The following is a 23130-nucleotide window of genomic DNA, read 5'->3' on the forward strand; positions in this document are numbered from 1 at the left end:
TTTCCTTGCCGAAATAAATGTGCACTCACAGAGTCAACGCCTCGAGGCTAACACTCTCTTTGAGAGTAATAAAGAGCTATTCAACCCTTGAATAGTGTAGAGAAATGGTTAAAACGAGCTTTTAGGTCTCAATGGAAAGCGTTTTTATTTGAAAAACAGGGTACAAGCGATTCTCAAGGCACTCTGCCGAAACCTGAGCACTCAAGCGAGAACCGAGTGTGAGTAGATCTCGCTCCCTCTGTGACGCCCGGTGTTCTGCCCACCCAAAAGTGCAGTGCGCATTCCGCAGAGAGAGAGAGAGAGAGAGAGAGAGAGAGAGAGAGAGAGAGTGAGCGAGAGAGACAGAGAGAGAGAGAGAGAGCGAGAGCGAGCAGTGCAGCACTAATGTGCCTATACTGCAGTAGGACAAGCTCTGCCTGAAAAAAAGAAGAAGAAAAAAAAAAAGAAAAATTGCCATCCCTGGGCAAAACTCAAGTCACGTCTTGGCCAATAGCAACGCTATGCGGCGCACTTAGCCCCGCCCCCTCAGCAAAGTGACAAATTGTAAAGGCTGTGATGGCAGAGACTTGTGGGGGCATCTTTCAGCTGTCAGTATCTCAGGTGGCCATTGCCAAGGAGACACTCGTCATGTGCCCTGCAATGGGAAGTCTCAGGTGAAGTCAGGAAAAACTCCTCTCAGGATGTGCAAAGACTCCCAAAGGCCTCAGATTATCAGATGCACTGTAAAACATAATCTTAGATTAAGTAAATGGTACTGAAAATAAATAACTAAAGATTTACTTGATTAACGTAGATACTACTCTGACTGTCAATTGGCATTACAGATAGATACAACTGGATTAATTAATTCTTTAGTTCAGACAGCGCTACATTAAAAAAAATTTATTTGCCATATTCCCAGCATGCACTGGGGCATTAATACTTAAATAGCCTATGTGTGAATTCAGAATCGCATACTACCCCAACTATTTCTGTCATAGAAAGATATTGTAAAAGTAGTAAGAGTGGTATATAAGCATGCGGTTCCGAATTCAGCAAGGGTTACATTGCTTGGCTACTTGCAAGTTTTATTTACATTGCCATTGATTTCATCATGTTCAAAACCTTGTCTTGATGTCTAGAATTCATTTTTAAAATGATAGCAGATTAATGGCAATTTGACATTTTACGTTCAGTAAGAGATTCATTTTAAAATAATGAATTATATAAAGAATTAATAATATGTAATTAAAAATTAGGGTCCAATTCTAACTAATAACTAGTTGCTTATTAGCATTACCCAATACCTAAACTTAACAACTACCTTACTAACTATTTAATAAGCAGTTATTAGGAGTTTATTAAGGCAAAAGTCGTAATTAATAGTGAGAATTGAACCCTAATCTAAAGTGTGAAAGTCATTTTTTTTTTTTTTTTAGTTCTACAAACATCCCAATTTTACAGTGTAGAATTAATTAAGCAGTACCATTTTTCTTAATGCAGGGAAACAAAAAAAGTACTGGGAAGTGGCCAAGCATTCCTTTTATCTAACTATATTGGACAGCAAATCATTACGTATAAATCCAATACTTCAGAAGTCTAAATCTTGCACTCTTGATACATCTGTTATATCAAAAAAAGTCAAACAACGTATGTAATGATTAATGAAGTTCAGGAGACAGATGACAGATCAGGGCCAACAATATCTTATACAGGAGACCGTTGTATGAGAGCTGCATCTTTGATACAGGACATCAGTGAACAGCAAGTCCACACATTTCTGCAACAGACTGTTGTTACAGCACCTTGTATTCATGATGCTGACACTTGAGTAAGGAACAACTGCCCACAGTGAAACTGGATGCTGAAACAACAAGCCTAGAAGGTCAGGATGAAGAGAGAGTGAATGAATGAATAAAAACATTAGCACATCAGACTGTGATAGCAGATATCCAATTGATCGTATCATGAGTAGACTGCAGGACAAGAAGACATTAAAGCCATGTGGGTTTCAACAGTTTCTTTTACTCTCTCTCTCACACACACACACACACACACACACACACACACACACACACACACACACACACACACACACACACACACACTGTTACTCGCACACATGATGCTATGTTCATCATATAAAATTTATTTCATGACGATATCAATGCAAATATAGCACTACAGTGATTTCCAAGGTACACCGTATCTTACCATACCAATATATTATGGCACTCATAATATGGCCACCGTTTATGTAGACACGCAAAGCCGACAGTTTCTGTAAACTAGTTTACCCAATAATACTTAAGTTACCCTTTTCATCTTAATAAATTGCCACTAGGTGATTATTTAGTATATCTGAAGTACAAACTGGGCACAATTTATAAAGACTGGGACGCAGCCCAACCTTGAACTGAATCTTTAAGGGAATCTGTCAAGAATTCCCAGCATGCATTGCACCAGCCCTCCTCTACTGTGGTCCTCCGTACTGTTTGATAAAGACATGGTGCAGTGAAACCCCGGTGTCGTGGTGACAGCATGTCAAACCCTTGGCAACATCACTGCAACATTGCCATCACATTTACAGTAGTGTTGCCAGGGTGAGAACTGTACAGGTTGGTGCTGTTAACTATTCAAAAAATAACAACAACTTTTAAATACAACCACAACAACAACAACAACTGAGAAACGTTCAATTGCCAACAGTTACAAAAGGATCCGCCTCCCCAAAACTCCATTGCGTGTTCTCCCCCCAAAAAAACCAAACCAAAACAAAACAAAAATCATAGAGCACTCAAAAGAACGAACAAGAGAAATGAAACAACAGCAGTGAGGGATATGTAAGCAAAAGTAGAAATTCAATATAGCAGCAGAAGTACTTCAAACATATCCAACTGATATTCCAACGAGCCGGGTGGGGTATGAATGAGATCAGACTTAAGTTGCTTAAAGGGACTTGCATGACACTAGCTGTAAAAACATTGGTGTGTGAGTGTGAGTGTCTGAGACTGTGCCTTTAGTAGAGAGGGTTCGCCTTTCAGCGGTCCATTCAGTACAGTGTAGACAGGTAGCCACAGATAAAACTACTAAATTTCTTTATAAAACAATTAAACACCTTGTACTTTTATACATTATATGCTACAATATATTTATTGATTACAAGTATGAAAGTGGAAATAATTGCTACATAATCAATACAGTTGTACATGTTTATTTTACAGATTTGAACACTTGTGTATTTTTTTCTTGTTTAATCTCGATATCACGTGGGTCGCTTTGTTTTGTGCGGAAAGTTCCAACGTCGGTCTGAGGAGCGCCCCTGCACGTTCATTTTTCCCAATAAGGCTCTGCGAGTGTGTGCGTCTGTGTGTATATGCATGTGTGCATGAGCACTGGACAGTTGTATTTTTGTTGTTTTATTCTCTAAGAGACAGGGTGACTGGATTGCTCAATCTTACTGTACTTAAGATACAACTGACAAAGACCTTTTTTTTATCAAACCCCAGTTGATTGACACATGAGACTATTCTGCCAAAAGGACTGAAAAATACAGTTGGACGTTAGCTCCGCATATGCTCAGGTACAGATTAAATGTAAACAGATGCATAAATATGGTAGTTTTTAGGTGAATACAATGACACCTTGTGTTAAAGCAGCCTGTGCATTGGTCCTCACTCACTTTCCTATGATGGTTTTTGTAATGAAGCTCATCCGGTGATCTTACTGGTCGCTAGTTTCATCGAGTGAATTTCAACAGTTGATTTGCCCTTGCAAAATAATGCAATGTGGATCTGACCTAAGTGTTATTGGTTGTCTTTTTTTCTCCATCGTGATTTTGTATTGGACTGGGGCAAATGATCAGTTTCCTGCTTTAACAAATATTGCTACAAAAGTCACGTAACTTCTGCTGACCAGCTTTTCTTATTCTCTCCAGATTCAGAGACACGCGTATCACTGCACTCAGCAAATTGGCACTCGATCAATAGGCAGTAGACTTAAAATGGATCTCTTCTACAATCTACGACGGTACCACACAGACCTTCATCATTGTTTCCATCATCGTGTCTGAATGTGTAAGCAAGAGTTTGGCTTTTTTCTGTGTATACATACAGTATGTCGAATTTTGTTTTATTGGCGTTTCCCTGTATTCTTTTCAATTTTGTTCTCTGTGTGTCTGAATTTCCTCTCGTTTCTGTTCTACATCCAACCTCACACACCTCTGATGCAAAGATACATCTACAAAGTTCACCATGACACACACACACACACACGCACACACACTCTCACACTCTTCTGGAATGTAAAAAAACATCAGTCTAGTGGATGCCCAGGAAACAGCAGCATATCCGAGTACATCTGGTCAGTAAAAACACACAAGTCCAAAGTCACGGAGAGTTTATGATATGAGGAAAAGCCCCACTATTATCTTTCAGCGTCTCTTCACTCTTAACGCATCACGTTTTGATAATTTCTTCGATCCTTGGAGGAAAAAGCATGTCTATTCTCCTCGCTGATGGATTATATTTTGAGTATGAACGTTGCGATGCTCCAAAGGTTTCCAGTGCGTTTCAAAAAGGGTTGTAAACTCAGCAGCACAGGTTATATTTGCAGCAGCTCAGAGAGAGTTCAGACTCCAATGTGTGTGTGTGTGTGTTGGCTGCTGCATCTATATGGCACATAAACACTGTGTGAACACGTTTTCTCCTGCTTCTACAGAGAGATTTAATCTAAATCATGCTATTCTCTCTTGGCAAAATGCTCTCACTTTGTTTTTCCACTTTTATTTTAATCTCTTCACTCAAAGGCCACTTCTCTCATTTCTCGCGAAATTCCCATTTTGTCTTTTTACACCAAAAAGAAAAAGAAAAAAGAAAGGATTTCCACTTCCCCTGTCTCTATCAGTCATGACTTTCATATTCCCTACCCTTTCTCCTCTCTCTACCTTGGTCAGATAGCCGTGTCCCACACCACAGCCTGCGTCCTCTGGCAGGGCGGCGTTCCAGTCTTGCGGGGCTCCGGCGTTCTCCGCCAGCTGGGTAAAATAGGCATACTGTCCTGCTTACATAAGCTCTTATCCGGCCGGCGATGAGCCTTAATCTCCTTACACAGGCAGCGCTTTCTCTCGATCACCTCCAGGAGCTTGCCGTCTCGCTGGGCCGGGGCTGAGGAGGTGCCGATGTGAGCCTGGGCCTGCGCGGCGAGCTGTGCCAGCTGCTGGAACTGGAGCTGGACCTGCTGCTGGTACTGCTGCTGCCGGCTCACAGACGGACTGCAGGGAGCCTGACACTGAACCTGCGAGAGAGAGTGGAGCTGCAGACGGTACAGATGGTTGAGAGGTGAAAGGGAGAGAAACATTGTTGAAATGAATTTAGTTTGCATAGTTCAGAGCAGATTAAATGCAGTGGTTCGTCGTGTGATTGTTTGATATGAAGATATAAAGGTTTGGCTGGTTTGCATGTCAAGTGGTAGACGCCATAACTACACCATCTGGCTGCCAAAAGCGAGAGGTGCATTGAGGGTGATCAGTTTTTATAAACTATTATAGCATTTATTCATATTTTAAATGAGCCTTAATTATTTCATTTCAATTTTAGTTTAATTCACTTTTTACTATTTATTTATTTTTTATTTCTGTTGTAGTTCAATCATTTTAGTACTTCGACTTCAACTTTTTCAAATTTTTGTTTTCATCCGATAGTTATAATATATTTTATTTCAGCTTTTTCAATATGAAGTTTATTTCAACCGAAAATAGTTGTAGCTAATGATAACAACATTGAGGGGTGATTAAAATTTAGTCATATATTTAAATTGAATAAATCGTTTCACAAACAACAAATAGATTGCAAATATTTGATTATATTATAGTAGATATTTCACCATTTCCAGCTTTTTATTATTTTATATTATGTTTTATAGGGTACAAATATGTATTTATCACAATGCTTCTCTCTTTTTGTTATATCATATTCAAATATATCATACAACAGTGAAAAGTTTCTGTTTTGCTGCTTGATGCATTTTCATTATGAATTTTTGGCCAAGGTTGAGGAATAAAGGGGAGAAAAACAGTTGGTAGTGCAAGTACACCTGTCAGTGACAGATGATTTGAGGGGAGGCCACAGATATTAATACTTGCCTTGAAAGAGATTTGGTATTGTAAATTGTATAAAAAAAAAAAAAAATATATATATATATATATATATATATATATATATGAAGAGTTCAGATGCAAAAGCCTCTAAGTGCCATTTGAAAATTTCTTGTAGAATGATCATTTTTATCAAGCTCGTATATTTAAGTTCAGTAATTTCACTTAAATGACAATTAATAGGTAATTTTCATTGCCATTAAAGTGAAATTACTGATTAACTTAAATATACGAGCTTGATAAAAATGATCATTGTAGAAGAAAATTTCAGATGGCACTTAGAGGTTTTTGCATCTGAACTCTTCATATATATATATATATATATATATATATATATATATATATATATATATATATATATATATATATATATATATATATATATATATATATATATATATATATATATATATATATATATATATATATATATATATATATATATATATATATATATATATATATATATATATATATTCTTTTTTTTGTGGATTTCCTGGAGAAAATAAATTGTTATAGTACTTTTTTTTAAGATTAAAATGGTTATGATATGGCAGTCACATCAGCAATCGCTCACGTCAGACTATAGATATTACGATTCAACCTTAACCACTAACAAAGTTACTGTCTAGTTTTATTCACATTTTCCACTTAAAGGTATAGCGGAGGATCTTTCCGAATTTTAGATAAGACCCGCCCTCTCCACTTTTTGAAAAGTTTGATTGATTCACCAGAATGATTGACAATTAGGAGGACCAATAGTATAGGTGATCCACCCGGAAGTAAAAAATCCTCCGCTATACCTTTAACACGTGTATTTTGTGGACTCTGGGTGTGTGCTTTGTGCTATAACAAAGAACGCCACCAGATAGCGGCATAGCGCCAACTCACAGCATCCGTCCCATCCCCCTTCTCTGAGTGGGAAGGTCATATCAGCTCACCGAGTCAATCTCTGTGGTGTACACACACACACTATGACTGTGTCAGCATGTGAACTTTTGCCAAGAGACAACAGCACACCAGGGGAAAAGAAGAGGCTTCTGTACAGCCGCTAACATTCAACAAGATTGAAAATGAAAGATTTTTTCCTGCATGTGTTGCACACCAGTCTGTCTATAATACAACACACACACACCGCTAGAACTATAGGACTTGGGATATCCCTGTTTGTTAACACATAAAAAACATAAGCTGCTTTGCATGTGCGCAGTCTCCCTGGATTCTCCTTGTAACTTTTCACACGTTCAACATGCTAAACTCCAAAAACGGCTCTTTAACAAACCGCTGACAGAGACAGTCAGACGGCAGAATCAAAGCCTGTCACCGACCGACACGGAGAGACACCGGCAGTGGGACTAGGTTTGAGTTTGATCATTCACAGAGTGTTTGTCTGCCTGCCACAGACTGACAAAAAACAGTCTTTCTTACTGCTGCACCTGTTTTCTCCACCCGTGTGCTGTGTCTGTCCCCTCTCTTTCATTCTGTCGCCACGTTTTTCTATTCTATGCTGCATTTTTCTCCCCCTTTCCCTCTGTCAGTCTTTCCCTCTGCTGCATTTCTCTGCCTCGCTCCCGCTCTGTATTCATCCCCCTTTTCCTCTGCACTCATTGACCCTGCAGCGGAGTGCAGTGCAGATACAGACATGTTTGGGTGGGGATGCTGGTGACTCAATGGGCTCCGCGATTTACCTAATGACTGTCTGGAATAGCAGCCACAGGGGCACAAAATGGAATGAAATTAGTTTCAGATCACCTGCCGTAACTGTCAAGCTTGGTTTCAATTACACTTAAGCATGTTAACCAGTTGAACTGAATTTAATTAATTACTGCAGTATCTACACCGACTGAGGCTGAACAAGCCGGTGTGAATTCAAAGAATTTCCTGAAGACCCTGCACTGAAAAACACAATATGCAAATAAGCTCTTTCTCAGAGTGTCAGGTTGGTGTACGAGGTGAATTAAAGGTCATTGCAACAGCATCTACAGTACTATAATCAGGCCCAGACAGAATATGCAAGCTTTTTTTTAATTTTTTTAATTTTTGGGAGAACCACTGTGGAGTTAAATATTGTAAATCTTCTTGTACTTTACACTGTTGCTACATTCTACAATTCTTTTATTTTACAGCATTTATTAAGGTCACTATGAAATCAAAACTGACAACTCTTTTTTATGGAACATTGTTTCATCAGTGCACATCTTTATTTTTTGGCAGGTCATGTGCCCTCTTAATCTTTGATCAAAAAGATTAATTTCCCCTCCCCCTGGCAACATCATCTCTTCTCTGATGACATGATCACAACTTCATTTGTTTATTTTGGCTTATGTTCATTTCTACATATTTTCAACATATACAAATAAATATTTAGCATTTCAAGATATATAAACTAACATTAGTTAAAGGAATAGTTCACCCCTAAATAAAAATTCTGTCACTGTTTACTCATTGGTAAACAGTGGTTTATTCCTTTTCTAATCCGATCGGGAGGACATGTAAACACTTGATCGGACTGAAAACCGAAACTGAAAGGACTGCGCATGTGCAATGACGTTGAAATAGCGTAATGACGTATGACACGCCGAACAAGCTGTTCTTCCTGTTGAATAAAGTGTCATATAAAGGAGTGTCCCGTCATTCTAAAATTCTCTTTTTACTGCGTCTGTGAAGTGGAGCAGGACAATGTCCCACCAGTTGTTTTGGACTCTCATCCGCAGACGACTGGTTTTGGGCATGTAATAAATATAAGCAGCACAGCACAACAGTTCATATGCTCATTTACTCCAAATTATGACCAGAAATGGATAAATATTAAGTCTGCTGTTTAAAACAAATAAAGAACCCGTGTAGGAGAATGGTTATTATGCGCAAACAGTGGGAAACTCAGTATATTCGTGCAGTGTGCGCATGTCAAAAAATCTATTCCGATTTGAAGCTTGTGACATAAACGCACACATCAACCCGATCACATGTTTAGCGTTCATGTAAACACTACATTCAGATTCATCAATCGGAATGAATTCAGTCCGACTGAAACAAAAGTTGTGCATGTAAACATAGTTGTTTCTTTATTCTGTGGAACACAAAAGTGTTGTTCTGGACCCCACTGACTTTCATTGTATGAACAAAACCACTTAAAACATTCTTCAAAATACCTTCTTTGAAGATGTGCAGAAGAAATGGCTGCAGCTCCAAAGTAATTTCATACTCAAAACCTAATGTGATCGCAGTTTTACCCAGATGAGTGTGTTTAAACAGGGCTGAAGAAAACTATAACACTGCAGGTATATAATAACTCTCTGAGTGTGTGTTTATGTGGATTAGTGACAGCTTTAATAGTGCTGGCGTGTGTCACCTGGTTGAGTGCTTCTCTGGCCGGCAGGCTGCTCTGCCTTTGAACGTCACCCCCTGCTTGTCTCACTCCTGAAGTGGAGGAAGACCTGCCAAGGCGACCCAACTCTATAAAAGATCATAGACACAGAGTCAAGTTATTGGTTTGCAAAGTTAAGTCTCAAGAAGTCAAATCTAAAATACTGTCGTGCTCAAAAGTTTACAAACACCTTGCAGAATCTGATTATACAAAATTCCTGTTATTTTATATTTAGTACTGTCCTGAATAAGATATTTTACATAAAATATTTGCAAATAGTCCACAAGACAAAAAAAGCTGAATTTATAAAAATGACCCCGTTCAAAAGTTTACATATCCTTGATTCTTAACTTGCACTATTAATAATGGAAATAGTCGCATAGTTTTAACCTTACATGAATCAGTTCCTATTGCCATCTTTTAGAAAGCAGAATTAATATGTTTAAAATGTACATGACAGCATTCAAGAGCATGGAGGGGGATATCACTAAGAAGGAATTATGCTCGCTGATAGCATTGTTCATATAAAGGAATTATGCAAATAACGCATTAGAGTTAACGTGGAGAAAAATTAAGGCTGATGAAATTTGCATGTTGCAGTTCCGTAAGGTTGTGGAGGATGGGATGCAGTACACCATGATCTGGCATGCTTGCCGTGCATGCTGGGACTGTACAGCAACACGCCACCACTGCAATCCAGCCACCTAAATCATTCTTTAAAAGTTCCATCTGCTCGTTTATAACACTCTTATCCTTCGTTATCATAATTTGATGAATTATTGCTGCCTTGATGAATAGAAGCAGTACACAAACTGTTTCTACAGATAATAATGAAATTCAGCCTGCTTTCCACACTACTTTCCACTAATAGCGCAACATTAATTGCAGCAAGCAAATAGCGCTGACGTCTGTAAATGCGTTGCATTCTATAATGAACCTCATTTGCATTGAAAGCAGGTGTGTTTGCATTGTAAAAATGACACTGACTTAATTTAAAAGTGCATTGCACAGTGTAATGCATGTATTGCTTGGCTAAGTTAGACTGTGAATTAAATGCATAATGTGCAATGCACATGAATACTGCATGACTCAAGCGTTTAGTCAATTCACTCAGGAATGTATCATGGAAAACAGTGGCGTAGTATTTGTGGCAAATTCACGGGGCAAGTCCGAGACCCCCCTTGGTTGGGGGGGGGGGGGGGTGGTGGTGTGGTGATTTAGTGTACTTGTTTAATTACTCATTTATTTAATAATGACAAGATGAGAGCTGAATCTACTTCAACATGTTGATAACGGTATATAACGGTCTTAATTTATTTTCTTAATATTTCTCTTGTGGCCCATAAGTAGTGAAAAAATTTGAAGTATTTATGTCAAACAAGTTGTTTTTGAAATAAGGAGCAAGCTAATCTTACTAAGCTTATATTTTCCTCACGGTGCATTGGTTAGGGGGTGATGCACTATAAAATTATTGTGGGGCAAATTAATTGTAATATTAATTTAATAATAAAACTAGTAGTAGTAATGATAATAATTTAATACAGTAATTGGAAATGCCAAATCCTCTTGATAAGGTCGATAGCTGATGATTTTGACAATATCTCTGGTTATCGTCAATACACGATAGCATCGTCTATCGGCACAACCTGGCACGGTTATTGCTGGGCCCTCCAACAAGCGGGGCCCCCTGCAGTGCGTGACCGTCTACTAAGCCACTGGTGGCATACAGTTATCAATTCTTAAATATCCAATAATATCCTATAACTGTAACAGGTACTGCAGCTAGTTAGCTAGGAATATTTGTTCTGCTTAGCTAATTGTGTAACATGATTTTTCTGATTTTTTCATTATGGTTTAAAACGTTATTTTCAATGACATTAAAGCTATCTTATTATTCTTTAATGAAATCTGATGCTTTTCAAACAAATCAATGCACACTGATCCTAGCAGCCATATGAGTTAACATCAAATTACATCTTATAAAGCAACTAAAACTTTTCAATCAGTTGTTTATGAGCTAAGTCGACAAATGTTTTATCTCTAACCTAAACATGCTTGATCTATATCCAAAGTTTAACAACTGAGGTCATGGCAGAAAGCCTGTGCTAATGTCATTTCAATTGGATCTCACCTCCATTGCGGCATGCTGGGAAGGTTTGGCAGGGTAAGGGCAGGCCCGCTCGTATCAGTCCTCTCAACCCTGGTGGTCCATCCGCCCCAGCCAAGCTCTCGCTGTGTCTCCCTGTTGCCCGCACAGGTATTCCAGAGTGTCCGCCACACCGCATGGCTGCTAGGTCATCCCTCTCTCTCCTCAATAGAGCATCTGCACTGCCATTCCACACACCTCCATCTTCCTCTACAGAACATTAGAGAGAAAAACACAATTAAACATCTACAATAGAAAGAGAACCCCCTCAATAATCATCCCTTATACTCATTCCACCCTCCCTACAACCATTACTCACTCTCAGTGTCTCGGCTCCCATGACTGAATGATAATTTTCGTTGCATGGGCCAGTAAGCCTGTTCTTCTGTGAGCCCCAAGGCAGCTGCACTCTCCCAGGGAATGAACCCGGCCTTGGCCTGCAATGCCTGGGCTGCAGATCCAGTTTTAGTGGGGTCTGTGTGCAAGGATGGCAACTGCAAGCCCCCGCGCAAGCTATCATAGGCAGGCGGTCGGCGGAAGCCAACCGAGGGGTAGGTCCAGAGCAGTGGGCTGTCAGAGGGGGGAGGTTTGTAAGCAGGAAGGCCATGGGACAAGTGCGGGGTGTGTGACCGGTGCATGTGAGAGCGAGATGGAGGGCGCTGAGCGGAGGAAGAAGAGGAGGAAGGTGGCGTGGCTGCTGTGGACGATGACGGTTGACTCGGCGTTGGCGTGGTGCTAGTGCCGGTTTGAGAAGTGTGTGTGTATGTGTTTGAGGAGGGGGTCTCAGAATGACTGGAAGATGGTGTGCTGCTCAGGTCTCTCTCTCGATCACGATCTCTCTCTCGATCACGATCTCTCTCTCGATCACGATCTCTCTCTCGATCACGATCCCTTTCTCGGTCCCTTTCCCTCTCCGATTTTTCGGACTTGAGCAGGAAGCTGACAGACTTGCCCTCCTTAGGCTGCGTTTGCGTCTGGGTGGAGGACTGTCCTGACCCCTTGCCCACTAACGACATCTCTTTCTCAGGCTTGCGGTAATGGTGATAGTGGGAAGGCCTGTGGTGAGGGTGGTGATGATGATGATGGTGGGAATATGGAGAGGAGGACTTTGATGAAGGAGGAAGAGGAGTGGAATGACTGCGGGCTCTGAGTCCCGGTGTGGGTCCCAGCTGTCCTTCCCTCCTCTCCTTCTCTCGTTCTTTCTCAACTCCAGTGGAATCTTTGGAAGTGCTGGTGAAGCTTGTGCTGGAGGAGGTGCTGGTAGATGCTGGCAGGCTGGAGGCTGATTGCACGCTGATCTTGGCCGAGCTGGTCTTATGTTGAGCCCCTATCCCACTGGAGGCAGCGGCCGGCTGGGGAAAAGCTAGGAGAGGAGGCTTGTGTTGAAGCAAGTTAGGGAAGGGTGCTGGGATCTTACTGGAGCTGGGCTCATGTTCAGGCTTGGACCCTGGCAGCAAGAAGGGTGTGGGAGCACGGGGAGGGTGTGGTGATGAGGAGAGGGCTTGAGGTACGGGAGTAGAGGATGCAGAGGAGCAGGACGAAGGCAGAGGAGAGGAGTGAGAGATTGAGACGGTAGCTTTAGGCTTGGAAGAGGTGCAGGCTGGAGAAGAGGAAGAGGGCCGTGGAAGCGAGGAAGAGGTGGAGGACGAGATGATGGAGGAGTGGTATGCTTTAGAGGACTTCATACGCTCATGTTTGAGTGGCAAGCGGCGGTGGGCTTCTCGAGTTTTGTCGTCTGGTAAGGGGTACTTCATCTCTTCGTAAATGGCCTCTCCTTGGTCTGAGTCAGAATCAGGCGTGGTGGCGGAGGGCGTGAGTGGGTGAGGAGTCGGGGCGTTGTGAGTCTCTCGGGTGAAGACCTGGCCCACCATCTCAATGTAAACCGGCTCGTCATCTCCACCCTCGCCCCGTTGAGAGGGCTCAGAGCTCTGGAAGGGAAGGGGTGTGGTTGGGGGAGGGACCCGAGGGGGCGGGGGGTCAAAGGAGAGCTGTGTGCTTGGACTCCGTTTGGGCTTCAACGGAGGGACCTTTCGTCCTGACATATCACCTGAATCAGATTTTTTCATTGCTGTTTAACAGAGAAAAGCAGAGAAAAAAGGGGGAAAAAGAGTGACACAAAGGCTAAGAGAGAGAGGACATTTTTACAGAGACCACATGTCAGGTGTGTACAGCTTTGACTCATTTTACAATGTTACTATGTAATGTACTATGTTACTATACATTGTAATGTTACAATGTTTACTATGTTCCTGGTCTTATTGTACATGATTTTATACTAATTAAAATTGCATCTTTTCTTTTTCTAACAATGAATCAAAATGATACGGAAATACAAAAGAAGCTGCTTTCATAGATTTTATCTTATGAATAAAATAATTACTTGAGCCAGAAAAATAACACTCATTATCATCATTTTTTAAGTATTCTAATCGAGACAATTAGAAAGCCAAACAAAGGCCCAAATTTCTGTACAGATAATAATTTAAGTTATCTTTGATTCAAATCAATTCAATAATAGTTCAATCGAAAATATATATGAATGACTAACAACATACTGTTAGGAAACAATGGATGGTTTAATAGTCATGAGTCATTAGAATTTATAATTAAGAACTAGACATGGGAGTTTACCAGTTCAAGATTCCCGGCAACAAATATTTTCAAATAATTCACAAATTTAGATGCAAGGTTATGTTACATGTCAGACGGCTCCTTATTGATATCCGAATCATCAGAGTTGCAGCAATTTATGAGAACTTCCTCTACTCAAGAATCATCGCTGGTCAAGATTATAATTTTTTTTTAATCGAATCACATCCCTAATTTTAGCATGAATATACTATTGATTTGCTCACTTACCATTCCGCTTCTCTGGGTGTTTGGGTGGGTGATTGGGAGGTGGAGGTGGTGGAGTGTCAGGTGGTGCGTGGACTCCACGGGAAGGGTGCTCCTGCTGGCCCGTAGAGCTGAGACGAGTATTGGGGTGGCGTTTAGGCTTGGTTGGGGGGCAGCGGGATGAATTCGACTGGTTTTGAGGGTCTGAGTCTGGATAATATCCATTCTCAAACTCCTCTCCCTCACCGGTGCCCACAGCATGACAGGACTGAGAGCGTGGTGCCATGGCAGCAGCACAAGAGTGAGGCGACAGGTCCTGGGACGCTGGCATCGTCATAAATCCCATTCGGAAATGACGCCGAAATGACGCCAGATCCCGAACCTTCCCGACTGTTGCAGAGGAGGCATCTTTATAGTTGGAGCTATGGGAGATGGGAATAGAGAAAGAAAGATCAGGGAATGAGAGAAAAAAGGAATAGTTTCCATCTCTCTCTTGGAGAGATTCTTTATGAGATAAGAATAATAAATTTGTTTCTCATTGTGCTGTAGGCATCCCACTTTCTCCTCTTTTATCTCCCTCTCTCCTCATTTCAACTGATAAAGGCTCTATTAATAGCTCACAGTCAATTTCATTTTTGTCTCTACAGCCCCCGTTATTCACTCTCATCCTTTCCTCATTTCCGGAGTTAATACATCCCCCCTACTACTGCACAGTCAAACAGACCAATACAAATAATATGTACACTCTGTGTCATAACAGAAATTTTCCATTGACTTGTATTGTTTTTATAACGAGTTAATGATTTCTGTATTGTAAACCTAAACTAAACCCTCACAGACATATGTTTAGATTTTCATTCAAATAATATTTAATACGTTCATTATGTATTTTTTTGTGGTTCCCACAATGTAGGCAATTTCAGGTTTTACTATCTTTGCGAGGACATTAGGTCCACACACACACACACACACACACACACACACACACACACACACACACACGCACGCTCAGGATGAATGATGAGAGAGGAAACAGTTCATGCCAGCCTGTGAGACACCCAGAGAGACCTGTGACAGCCTCCTTTACCCTCCCATCCTTCTCCTCTCCTTCATTGTCCTCAGGTCCCTTTCTGTCTTTCTTATTCTTTCATTGTTTTGTTTCATCGTCTCCCTCTTCAATTCTCTTAAAGTCAGCTTAAAATCACCCTATTTATTTTCTAAATTCATGTTTTAGATGTGAACAATCTATCCATGTATATGATTATTTTATCTATTTATTTACAAAAAAAGAAGTCTTAACAGGACCTTCCGATTTAACAATACACTTCTCTCTGGTGACGTACTGTATGCAGGACTCTGTTTCATTGCGACTTTATATCCTGATTTCTTATGGATAGTTCATATAAAAATGGTTGCCCTATTGCTTTAATATTTCCTCATGACATGTTTGCAAGCATTGTTTAATCAGCTGATCTTTTGCTCTCTTCCCCAACACAAAAAAGACTTTGTCCACGGGCCCTGTCTTTCCTTTCATCCCTCTCTCTGCATCGTCTCTTATTCTCCTGAATCTACTAGTATGCTCTCCCTGTTTCCAAGGCAACTAGCCGGTCATTTGTTTATTGTTTGCTGATTTTTTTTCTCTAAACACACAAACACAGAGCACACACTGGCATATGTGCATGCATGTATACACACACACACACACACACACACACACACACACACACACACACACACACACACACACACACACACACACACACACACACACACACACACACACTTAAAGAGAAATGAATCACTAATGCTGTTTTCTGGTGATGGGGTGAGTTAGATTATTTGGAGATATTTAGAGATAGAGATGTTTTTCCTTGTAACAGAACCACCCAGAGGAAACTGATATTGCTCTTTTTATATCTCAAGACTTAATGGAGTTTAAGCTAAGTATCAAGTGTTTTCTAGATGTTCTTTGAATGAAAAATGAGAACAGAAATGAGACAATTCTTACAGCAAAAATATAGAGCAATATAAACAATGTGGATAGAATTAAAGCATACTGTAGACAATTCGGTCTTTTCAAGCATTTGATGAGAAATGTTGGATTTCATATTGAAATGAGGAAAAAAAATAAAAAATAACTAAACAAGGAAATTCTCCATTCAATCTCAAATAATTACAGCTATTAAAGAAATCTCTTTTGTGATCATATTTTTTCTTCCTATGCTCAACTGTTATATTAGAAATTAATGAACTTCCTCCAGTCAACTTTTAAGATGTGTAAACATTGTCCAGAGTCCACCGTGTCCCCCTGCTCTGACCTTTATGAAGGTTGATGTGCACAAAGTCCAGATGGAAGCGACTCATCAATACACTGTTCTGCAGTGTGTGTGTGTGTGTGTGTGTGTGTGTGTGTGTTCATGTGTGTGTGAGTCTCTGTTGTCAGGCAGAAGGCAGAGAAGATGCTGAGCTAGTAGAGTGTGACACACACAAACAGAAAAGAACAGCACCACAGGATATGATGTGCAGGCAGGGGACACGGCATATGAGTTGGCAATGGAGACTTCCAGGTATAATCTGGACAAAAAGACCAGAATGGGTTTAATCATCCCGTCATAAAATCCATGAAAGACACACAGTTTGAGCTGCACACACCACAGAAATATATTCAGAACAAACCACTGGACTGAAGTATTTTCTCTCATTGTGTGATGTTTAATTTTGGATGTTTTCCAAACTCAAAAAGCCAGTATTCCACACTTGATCGGTGTATCAACTACATACGTGTCAGTTCTGGTTGGTGATACAATGAGTGAAACGTCCCAGTTCTAAATATCAGCACTCCAGGAATGTCGCTTGTCCACAACAAATTGGCGACTGAAACAAAATATTGTACACTACCGTTCAAAAGTTTGGGGTCGGTAAGATTTTAAAAATGTTTTCGAAAGAGATCTCTTATGCTCACCAAGGCTGCATTTATTTGATCAAAAATACATTAAAAACAGTTATACTGTGAAATATTACAATTTATAACCATTTTCTATTTGAATATATTTAAAAATGTAATTTACTCCTGTGACGGCAAAGCAGAATTCATTACTCCAGTCTTCAGTGTCACATGATCCTTCAGAAATCATTTTAATATGCTGATTTGGCGCTCAATATATATTTAGGGGCCAAGCACCGAAGGTGCGTAGGCACCTATTGTATCTGTTCCCGTTCTTATTATTATTCTTCATTTTTCCGACTGGGAGTCTATGGCAGCCCATAGAACCGATTGCGGGAAAGTTGTTTTGGTTTGACATTCTGATAGAGGACAGTCCCAACATTAAATACACCAATTTTTGTGTTTCTAAGTCATTCCCTCTAGCGCCACCACCTGTCCAAAGTTTCACTTTTATTTTGCTAATAACTTTTGAACCGTAAGGCCAATCAACAAAATTCTTTTTTCCTCTGATTCCTGAGCTCATGCCGATTCGATTGCACCCTATGACGTCATTTTCCGTCATATAAATATGGCCGCCATTTTGAATTTTCTGAAAAAGCTACTTTTTCGAACTCGTCCTAGACGGTTTGTCCGATTTGCACGAAAATTGAACCAGATCATCTTCAGGCAGTGCTGACCAAAAGTTATGGAATTCAAATTGATTCGTCAAACCGTTTTCGATAAACGCACGAATAAATTTTACGTAGCGCTAGCAAAAACAGTCGTAAGGCTGTATCTCCGCAACGGTTTATCGTATTCAGACCAAACTTGGTACATGTACTCACAAGCATGACCTGAGGCTACATGTTGCGTTTCGGCGCAGCGCCACCTACTGGTCCGGAGATATGAAAAATGGCTATTTTTGCTTATAACTTCTGAACAGTTTGTCCAAAAATCATAAAATTGGTCTTGATAGATTCAGGGCGACATGCCGAGTTGACTGATATCCAATTTTGCCATATCGGCCATTTTGACTGTCGGCCATTTTTAATTTTGTGCTAAAATGCAGTATTTTATGAACGCATGAACGGATTGTTATGAAACTTGGTATGGGTCATCAACACGATGTCCTGAAGGAGCGTGAGAAGTTTCGAAACAGCGCCACCTAGTGGTGATTTTTTTTTTTCAAATGCTTATAACTTTGGGTGTGATAGACTTATTTTAACGAAACTCATCTCATTAGACTCCTGAATCGTTGCCGAGTCCAACGATACCAAACATGCTAGGTTTTGCCTTACGGTTTGTGTAGCGTTGTGATTTAGCGCTTAAAAAACAGTAGGCTATATCTTCGAAACCGTTTGTCCGATCGAGACGAAACCACCGTCAGAAGTTTGGAATCATAGCTTGTTAACTACATGCCAATGCCCAAATGCGAAAATATTGATGTTTAGGGGTAGTAATATTCAATCAAAGTCGTGTGTCAGTCATTTTTTACGTGTTTTTTCATATAAATGTCTATAACTCCGAAGCAAATTGAGATTTTTTGCACCAAAATCGACACACATATGTATGGGCTCACTCTGAGGACACATAAAAAAAATGGTGGGACTGAGCCTCTTGGTGGCGCTATAATAGAACAAAACATGAAATTCCCATTGACTTCAATGCAGTTTTGTGAAATAAAATGCTATACTTAACAAATGCATTGGTGTAATATTACGAAACTCAGAATGTGCCATCAGCACCATCCCCTGAAGGTACCCAAAATATTTAGAGACAGCGCCACCTAGTGGTCAAAAGTTATAACAACATTTCCAAAACTGCTAATAACTTTTGAATACATCGGCCTATGTAAATGCCACTGGTCTTAATAGATTCCTTGGGTCAAGCCGAGAACATAGATACCAAATTTTCCTTATTTGGTCAAACTTCTTGTCCGCCATCTTGATTTTCATTCAAAACCTACTTTTTCAAACTCCTCCTAGACCGTTTGTCCGATTTTCACCAAAATCGAATCGTATCATCTCCAGACCGTGCCGACTAAAAGTTATGGATTTCGTGTCGATAGACAAAACCGTTTTCGTATAGCGCAGCAGCAAAGTTGAGGCATGATGCTAATAGCACTAATTAAGGCTTTATCTCTGCAATGCCTTGACATATTGACACCAAACTTTGTATGTGTCATTGTAACTTCACTCTGACCACATCACATCAGTTTTGTAACTGCACCACCTATTGGTCGAAAGTGATAATCCATCAAATCATATTTTTAATTATTGTTTGTATGATTTTTCAGGCATTTTGCCTAAAATCCTCTTTGAATGTCTTTAATTGCTCATTGTTGCAGTTGGTCTGAAACTTTTAGACATGTTGGCATGTCTTGTCGTCTTATTCTGCTTGGCCCCGGTAATGGCTGCTTGCAGCTATATTTCTTCTTATTATTATCAATGTTTAAAACCTTTTTTTTCAGGATTCTTTGTGGAATAGAAAGTTCAAAAGAACAGCATTTATTTGAAATCTTTTGTAACAACGTTACTGTCACTTTTTTTTTTCAATTTAATGCGTCTTTGCTGAATAAAAGTATTAAATGATTTTTTTCAAAATCACTGACCCCAAACTTTTGAACGGTAGTGTATACTAAAGCTTTATGCTAATCACTGTACAAAATAAATGCTATGGTTCGTAACACATTTGTGCCAAAGAAATCGGAACGTTAAAATCTGATATGAGAGCGAACAGACTGACAGTCACATGAGATTTTCTCTCATAGCTGAGGATTTTGGGTTGTTCGCTTTTATTTGACGCGATGCTTCACATGGCAGAGTGAAAGCTCAAAGGTACGGGGAACTGAAGCGATTTATGTCTGCTCTATTTCTGTTGTTTTGCTTAAGGCTGCACAACATGTGGCTCTTACATGGCTTTCTCTTTGCATTAGAGTGCAGAATCAGTTTACTAACATCCTAAATGATTCACTTGATTCATTCATTCATTTGCTGCCCCTCAAATGCAAAGACTGACAGCAAGATGCGAGAAAAGCAGAGGGGGAACAGGAAGAGATGGATAAATGAATGAGAATCATCTGCATTCAGCAGCAGAGAGGAGGAGGATGGAGGGATTGAGTGGGAGGACGAGAGAGGAAGTGGACAGATCCTCCAGACAGAAAGCGAGCATGCGTGGGTGACCTCTTGTGTATCTCTTTACGTCTGTAAAGGGGAGAGAAAGAGCTGGAAGAAGATCGAGATCACTACTTGAAGATACTGTGCATGTTTCAAAGCATGTTTGATGTGACAGCACATGTCTGTCTGCATGTGTGAGCAGTTTATAATAAAAGCAGGCGTGTTTGTCTAAGCTCAGGATGTGTTGTGGGTTCTGCGTGTGTCATGAATGTAGAACACAGAGCGGATGAAAAGCGCTTTGATGTCCATTTGCACAGGTGTCAGAGACAATCATCTAAATGCATTCTCCTCTTCATCCAGAAACACAGAGATGGAGAGAGAGGAACTCAAAGAGGCGTTAAGGCTGCAATCAATCCGGCCCAGCTAAAAGGAATTAAAGATGGAACAAAGCACTCAAAAGAACACAGTTGAAGATGTAAACAAAGCATTGCAGAATATGGTAATATACAGACTTACATTATGAAACTGAATGTGTCTTAAAGAAGAAATGTGGATTTAGGACAGGAAATCACAGCTGACACGACACACACACGTTTACTGATTGGCAATATTCCATAGACTTCTTTTCTGATTAGTTCACTACTAGTATTTAAATAGTTAAACGTACTAAAACCTAACATAATTTTTCCTTTATGACTTTTTACAATAAACTTTATTTACAAAGTTTTCAGTTTTTTTCTTTTCTTTTCTTTTTTTTGCCCCCAAAAGGAGTTTTTGTCTGATTTAACTCGCTTCTGAGTACAAATTTGTCCCCAAAATATGGTTAAGTAGGTACACACATTTACAAAACAAAAAGGAGTGTTTTTATTTTGGGGGATGCATGATATTAATACCAGTTAATATCAGTTTTAGGTTATCAGTCTCAGTCGATATTGTATATTTTATTGTTTATCTTTGTGATCATCCAATGCTGACTTTAAGTTAATCTTTACAAACACTAATACATTTAATAATGCTGTTAAATGTAAACTTGTGTATAAATCTCAAAATGAACATCCATTTTTCATGCATTATGTTGTGATGCCTAAATTCACTTGTCACATTTACAAGAAGTGATTTTATTTTTTAGTCTTTTATTTTAATTTATTTAAATAATATACAGATATTTAATACCAACAATTTCTTGGTTATTATCCGTAAGATAAAAATAATTATTGGCCAGAATTGTAATATCAGTGCATGTTTAACCTTTTGATACATATAAACAATTAATAAAAATAAAAAAAACATCCAAAAACAACTTTTTATCATTTAAAGTTAACTAGTTAAAAGCAAAAAAATTAATAAAAATAAATAAATGATCTGAATAAATTGATACGGTTAATTATATTTATTTGTAAGATAATTAAACAAAGTCTGTTTTCAAAATTTCCAGCTGCTGATTCACTGAGACACCAGAGGGGCAGATTGTGTTGAATATATCCTGCTCTCTCCATCCTGTCTCTAGGACGAAATGAAGATTTGGATGCTTTGCATAAAATATGAAAGGCAAATGTCTCTATTTCAGAGTTAAGACTTCTCTTAATTGTGTCATATTCCTCCATTTCGTTCTCTCTCTCTCTTCTCCTTGATAATCTTTTTCATTCTATACGCTCCTCCTTCCGTTTCACCTTTTTCTCACCTTCTTTATCAAGTAAGCATTTTACTAATCTTCCTCTCACCCCCTTCTTTACCTTTCATTTAAGCACTGCAAAGCATCTCTGTAACCCCCTCTATCTTTCTCTCTCCTCACATATTCCTTTATTCTCCTACAGCAGGCCCACAGATTTCTTTCTTTCTGATTATTGTCTCTCTCTTTTACCTTTTCTTGCCCTCCTGATCTCTATGTCTCCAGTCCAGTCGACTTTTGCGGTACAACAGGTTCATGTTGCCACGTGGATGCTCCTCCTCACAGCCAATAACAGCACAGTGCAGCCACTGGCCCCGCCTCTCTATGTCACGCAGGAAATTCTCCACCGCCACATCCTGGGCGGAGCCAGAGCTCATGGTATAGAGAACCAATCAGGAGCAGGGGAAGGTATTTTAAAGCTTTCCCCCGTCCGAGTTACCTGTAAAAGAGGGAAATGCAGACACTTGGTTAAAGGGGTACCTCTGGCAAAATGGGCTTTCAATAAAACATGGCTGCCTATACAGTAGAATTTTGAAGCAATTTTGAAATCCGTGCTACCTGACTAGAGAAAACAGAGAAGAAAAGACTTGTCATCCCTTTTGCTAAATCGGTAGGAAAACTTCAACACCCATAATGCACTGGGCATGTTGCCATCCAAGGCCACACCCACCAGTCCGCTATGGATACGCTTGACAAGAGTCAAATACCACCTTGCTTTAGTAGGAAATACTTCTTAGCAAAATTTTAGTCGTAATGGTGTCGACTTGTATTGTTCCCGGGTGCAAGAATTCGAAGAGTAAACATTTGGCGGGAGTGAGTTACTTTTCGATTTCCAGTGAAGCATCCAGCGCGTTGTAAGGATTGTAAATACAGAGAATGGCACGACTGAAAATCTGAAAAACCCCTGTGTTGATGACCACACAAATAGTGTTTTTGTCACC

General features: G+C 39.8%; 1 protein-coding gene across 1 annotated transcript; it reads right to left on the reverse strand.

The window, feature by feature from the left end:
* Positions 1-4929: 4929 nt before the first annotated feature.
* nyap1 (neuronal tyrosine phosphorylated phosphoinositide-3-kinase adaptor 1) lies at positions 4930-22566 on the reverse strand (the record flags this gene model as incomplete). Its single annotated transcript, XM_081365797.1, has 6 exons — positions 4930-5292; positions 9486-9589; positions 11632-11856; positions 11966-13714; positions 14506-14903; positions 22382-22566. 6 exons carry the CDS (start codon positions 22564-22566, stop codon positions 4930-4932), a joined length of 3024 nt encoding a protein of 1007 aa, XP_081221923.1.
* Positions 22567-23130: the final 564 nt, after the last annotated feature.

The sequence above is a fragment of the Scardinius erythrophthalmus genome (genome assembly GCF_964197995.2).
Source record: "Scardinius erythrophthalmus genome assembly, chromosome: 5".
Lineage (NCBI taxonomy): Eukaryota > Metazoa > Chordata > Actinopteri > Cypriniformes > Leuciscidae > Scardinius > Scardinius erythrophthalmus.